Source organism: Dendropsophus ebraccatus, chromosome 9 (genome assembly GCF_027789765.1).
Source record: "Dendropsophus ebraccatus isolate aDenEbr1 chromosome 9, aDenEbr1.pat, whole genome shotgun sequence".
Classification (NCBI taxonomy): Eukaryota; Metazoa; Chordata; class Amphibia; order Anura; family Hylidae; genus Dendropsophus; species Dendropsophus ebraccatus.
The window spans coordinates 71,981,519-71,987,518 of NC_091462.1; the positions used below are offsets into that span (position 1 = coordinate 71,981,519).

General features: G+C 47.0%; 1 protein-coding gene across 3 annotated transcripts in view; it reads right to left on the bottom strand.

Moving 5' to 3' along the window:
• The window catches only part of LOC138801112 (putative methyltransferase DDB_G0268948), a 36,150-nt gene extending 34,311 nt beyond the window's left edge, over nucleotides 1-1,839 (bottom strand). For 2 of the 3 annotated variants that reach the window (XM_069983602.1, XM_069983600.1), the window contains exon 1: nucleotides 840-891. In XM_069983602.1, coding sequence (XP_069839703.1) covers nucleotides 840-880 — 41 coding nt within the window. In that variant the 5' untranslated portion in view covers nucleotides 881-891. Of the gene's footprint in view, nucleotides 1-839; nucleotides 892-1,713 lie in introns of those variants that run through there. The other variant, XM_069983603.1, reaches the window with a different exon arrangement.
• Between the last annotated feature and the right edge of the window lie 4,161 nt (nucleotides 1,840-6,000).

Below are 6,000 nucleotides of genomic sequence, written 5' to 3' on the forward strand. Positions count from 1 at the left end.
ATATATAACTCAAATATAAAACCAAAATATATGTAAATGGCTACCTATACAATATACAGTATACCTCCTACACAACAAATAGCTCCTCAAAAAATGGTATACACCAATAATTTAAGCACAATATACTTTATTGAAATACCAAAATGTAATAAGATAAATGTAATAAGATAAATTAAAAACAACTTCAAATCACAGATTGCAGAAAAAAACCTAGATATATCACCCGAAACACCAGTATCAGAATATAATATCCGGGAAGTCTATAGCATAATAAGAAAATTCAATAGTATGTGTCAATAAAACCCGTACGCAGTCCTCATTATATTCAGATGACAGTACATAGACGGTTAATACATGCCTCTATACTATAGTACATGTCCAGCTTTCCAATACATTCCAAAATTGCATAGTGCAAGATAGATACCTGATGTCTAGTGACCATGTGGATCCTTCTCCTCCCCAACATCACAGGGCCATCAAGCTAACGTGAAACATGTGTTGGGGAGGAGAAGGATTCACATGGTCACTAGACATCAGGTATCTATCTGGAACTATGCAATTTTGGAATGTATTGGGAAGATGGACAGGCTGCAAACTTAGGGTACAAACACACACGCCATATACGCAGCAGATTTGATGCTGTGTTCAGTTATTTAGATCTAATCTGCTGCGTACTTGTTGCTGATTTGTTGTGTATTTGCTGCGTTATCGCAGCAGTAAATACGCTGCGTATACGGTGTGTGTGTTTATACCCTAAAACTGATCTTCTCCAACTGAATTTTTAGTCACAGAAATTTTACAGGAAAGCTTTCCCTTAATGAATTCACCCTAAAGCTTACCTTGTAGTGTTACTGTATCCAGAACGCAGCTGTCTTCTCATCTAGGAGTAATCTATGCAAGTCACAAGTATTTGTAGAAGAAAGTAATGTGGAACTTTGGACTGGGGCATGAGCAATACATGTGATAGGCCAGCCCTCTCTGAATAGGTATGGTTTTCTTTAGCTCAGTGCTTCTCAATTCCAGTCCTCAGGCCTCACCAACAGGTCATGTTTTGAGGATTTCCTTAGTATTTCACAGGTGATCTAATTATACTCAGTGCTTATCACAGGAGTTCTTTGTATGGGAAATCCTCAAAACATGACCTGTTGGTGAGGCCCGAGGACTGGAATTGAGAAGCACTGCTTTAGCTGATTACCATTACAGGGAATGCGTCATTAGAAAATTACTTGAAGAATTTAAAGATTATTTATTTTCCATTTTACTATTGCGGCATGGTGTGGCTTGAAGAGGCAGTACTGTCCCTCTATAGTGGGGATTGTGGTTCAGTGGAGCTTCTGGTGCATACACTCCACTCCTAAGGGTGAAGATTCCCAGGGTGGGAGAACACAGGCAATGCTAGGCCTGGGAGAGCTGCAGCCAAGAGGACTTGGTGAAACCAGTGCAACTAGTGGGATTGAGCAGTAAGCTCAAAAGGACAGCTAGGGAAGCTGTGGGGTAAACTCTAAGCTGACACTTCATGTTCTGTACATATAATGTCCCGTTAATGCCCTTCTTATCAACACAGACTGGAGTACAGTGACAGGTGACACCTGATACAGATAACAGAGGTACACACGATAGCAGAAGCTCACAGCTCAGAATCCTCTTCACTGAGCATGCCCAGAGGCCTTTCTCATTCATCTACATGAGACAGCGCCTATCTATTATGCTCACCCTCCGTGGGGCTTGATCCTTGTTTTCCAGGCAGCCCTAGGGATGCATCAATCTTTTCCAGGCAGCAGGATTCACTGGCCGAGTGATCGGGTTTGGGTTCAGCGAAACTTATTTTACTGGAATTGCCTGTGTGGCAGAATTAGATTTAAACTACAATTTACATAAGGATCTGTATATTGTTGTAAATTTGGTTGCCAGGGAAGTCATGCCGCCTGTGTTTGAAACCACACCCCTCTGCACTAAGCCCCAACCCACTTGTTAAGCATACCACAAATCAGCAAAAAGTCCCCTTTATTGTTAGGCTATGTTCAGATAACGTTTTCAGCCTCATGTCAAGCTACAAGTCGGGAATTTATATAAAAAAATAAAAACAAGGGTGCTGATGTTCAGCCCAGCACTGCCCCATTGACTTGAATAGTATTTTTTTTTGTGCTGGACACAAAAACGTGATGTGAACATAACCTTAGGGTCCTATTACACAGAACGATAATCGGGCGAATCGGCCCGATTCGGCCGGTTATTACTCCGTGTAATAAATACGACGATCAGCCAATGACAACGATCATTGGCTGATCGTTGATATAGGTTAGAACCTATATTTGTTGGGCGCCGACTGCGCACCGCTACGTGTAATAGTGGTGCGCGGCTGGCGACTGGTGATATACATTACCTATCCACGCTCCAGAGCTGCTTCTGCTGTCCGCTTCTTCCCGGGTCCCGCACGCTTTAGCTTCAGGCCGCTCTGAAGCTACAGCGCGGGACCCAGGGAGAAGCGGAATGCAGGAGCAGCCCTGGAGTGTGGATAGGTAATGTATATAGTTTAGGCAAGGGCTGCAAGAACATCAGTAACGATGTCCTGGCAGCCCTTGTTAAACGATTATCAGGTCGTGTAATAGGCCCAGTAAACGAGGTATTATCGGGCCCCCATCGGCCTGTGTAATACCACCCTTAGCTGCACTCTCCCCAGCGATATCCTGATCATGTGGCTGACCCCAAAACCTCCACACACAAATTTGTCACCAATTAGTGACCACATTAAGACAGTTCCCTGCAGATATACTGTATGGGTAGCTTTACACGTAACGTATCCGCAGCAGATTTTATGCTGTGAGTTTGCAGCGAAATGCGCTGCGGATACCTCTCCTGTCAGTGTCAATGTGATTACATACTCGCAGCTACAGTATGAAAGTACAGCCCCCGGAATATACTTTACCTTGTCCATGCTTCGGCCACATCTACAGCTTCCAGAGGTCCCGCACACCCAATCAGTGACTGCAGCGGGGCTGTGAACTGATTGGCTGTGTGGGACCTCTGGGAGCTGGGAGCCTCAGATGCGGCCAGAGTGTGGACGAGGTAAAATTCCGGCAGAGGGGGGTTAAAGGGACTGTACTACCAGGCCCAGGCTGAAGCACTGGAGGTTGGCCGAGCCACCCTTAGTGGACAGAAACTCCAGCCCCTCCATGACGTGACTCCATTAGAATCAATGGAACCCTATTATAGAGGGGCAGGGGTTTCCTCCCACTAAGGGTGGGTCGGGTCCAGTGCTTCAGTCTAGGTCTGAAGGTACAGTCACTTTAATGGGGGTGGCACTTGCATACTTGCAGCAGGATGACAATCCCGCTGCAAGTACTCTATGTAATCACATTGACACTGACAGAACAGGTATCAGAATCAATAGAAATGTATCAACGCCAACCGTAGCTTAAAAAACCACCTATTAATATTGTAAAATATACTTTTTATAGGAAGTTCAGAAATGTTTATATAAATATACTGCAGGATGTTGATGACAATCAGTGGTAAGTCACTAGTTGGTTATGCGTCAGCCATACAAGTAAATGGGGTCCAGGGCCCCTCTACACTACATTACACAGCCCCATGCCTCTCCAGGGCTCCTTTACACTACATTACACAGCCCCCTACCTCTCCAGGGCCCCTCTACACTACATTACACAGCCCCATGCCTCTCCAGGGCTCCTTTACACTACATTACACAGCCCCCCTACCTCTCCAGGGCTCCTCTACTCTACATTACACAGCCCCCCTACCTCTCCAGGGCTACTCTACACTACATTAAAAACATGGCCACTTTCTTTCAGAAACAAAACGACTCTTGTCTCCAGTTCAGGTGCAGTTTGCAGTAAAGCTCCATTCACTGGAACTAAGCAATAAAACCCCGCTCAAGCTGGAGACAAGAGTGGGGCTGTCTCTGGAAGAAAGTGGCCATGTTTTTGTAGCGCTGGATAACCCCTTTAAACAGCCCCCTGCTTCTCCATGGCTCCTCTACATTACACAGCCCCCCCCTACCTCTCCAGGGCTCCTCTACACTACATAGCCCACCCCCCACTTCACAGGCTCACAGAACTCTGGTGACACCTCACATGGGATATCCATACACTACAACTGGTGTCAAATCCCACCCCACAGAGGGCAGTATGGCTTTTTTAGGTCATGCGTGCACCTACTGGTATATACAGTGCCCAATAAACAAAGTGGGGTCTTTTTTTAATGCTCTAAAAACTCATACAGAAATGGACAAAGGGATCAGTAACCATACAGCATTAAATAATAACAATATTACATTACAAAACTAACAAATCTTACAGCCAATAATAAAGCACTGTAAGTAATATAACCAACACATGTCCTCAAACGCCCATAGCCTAGCCTAAAAAAAAACAAAAACAAAAAAAAAACACAGGTCATAGCTACTAACCCCTATAAAGCATTCAGACTGAAATAAGTCCCTGTTCCCACCAGCCACACTCTTCCAGTCCATGAGCCAGTACCTGCACCTTTCACTGTGCTACAGTCAGCCAGCATGGCAGCAGCAGCGCCAAGTATCAGAGCCCGGGGATCTGTACGCCATACGATGTACACACAGCCCGGGGATCTGTACGCCATACGATGTACACACAGCCCGGGGATCTGTACGCCATACGATGTACACACAGCCCGGGGATCTGTACGCCATACAATGTATACACAGCCCGGGGATCTGTACGCCATACAATGTATACACAGCCCGGGGATCTGTACGCCATACGATGTACACACAGCCCGGGGATCTGTACGCCATACGATGTACACACAGCCCGGGGATCTGTACGCCATACGATGTACACACAGCCCGGGGATCTGTACGCCATACGATGTACACACAGCCCGGGGATCTGTACGCCATACGATGTACACACAGCCCGGGGATCTGTCCGCCATACAATGTATACACAGCCCGGGGATCTGTCCGCCATACAATGTATACACAGCCCGGGGATCTGTCCGCCATACAATGTATACACAGCCCGGGGATCTGTCCGCCATACAATGTATACACAGCCCGGGGATCTGTCCGCCATACAATGTATACACAGCCCGGGGATCTGTCCGCCATACAATGTATACACAGCCCGGGGATCTGTACGCCATACGATGTACACACAGCCCGGGGATCTGTACGCCATACGATGTACACACAGCCCGGGGATCTGTACGCCATACGATGTACACACAGCCCGGGGATCTGTACGCCATACGATGTACACACAGCCCGGGGATCTGTACGCCATACGATGTACACACAGCCCGGGGATCTGTACGCCATACGATGTACACACAGCCCGGGGATCTGTACGCCATACGATGTATACACAGCCCGGGGATCTGTACGCCATACGATGTACACACAGCCCGGGGATCTGTACGCCATACGATGTACACACAGCCCGGGGATCTGTACGCCAGTGCACAGTCAGAAGACATAAAAGTATTACAGAAGCAAAATGTAGATAAAGTGACAGGAAACTGCTGCAAAGGATCCAGTCCCTGCAATACCATCCCCTACACAGTGAGCAGCAGGACAGATCACAGGACATCTGACTACAATAACATGCAGCACTCCCATCCTCTACCTGCACCATACACATTCACTTACAGGAGGAGATAGCTCGGCTCAGCCTACAGATCAGCCGCCTGTCTACTTGTGGAATAAACCAACTCCTACATCCTAAGCAGCAAGCATGAGGCGACAGGTTCACACACACAACTCATATACAGGACTAACTCATCATAACATCACTGCTAAGAGGTCTAAATACCTGCTGCTTTACCTAGCTGATGTGGAATAGTCTACGTCTGCACCCCCACGGTGGGTTGTAGTTGGTATGACCCGGCACTGTGTGACGTGCAGGAAATGGGGCGGTGCCGAGCAGAGAGGGAGCTGAGACCTTGTGTGACCTGCTGCTGCCGCCTTTATGAGGAGTTTTCTGCTCCCACTTGTTGTGTCCT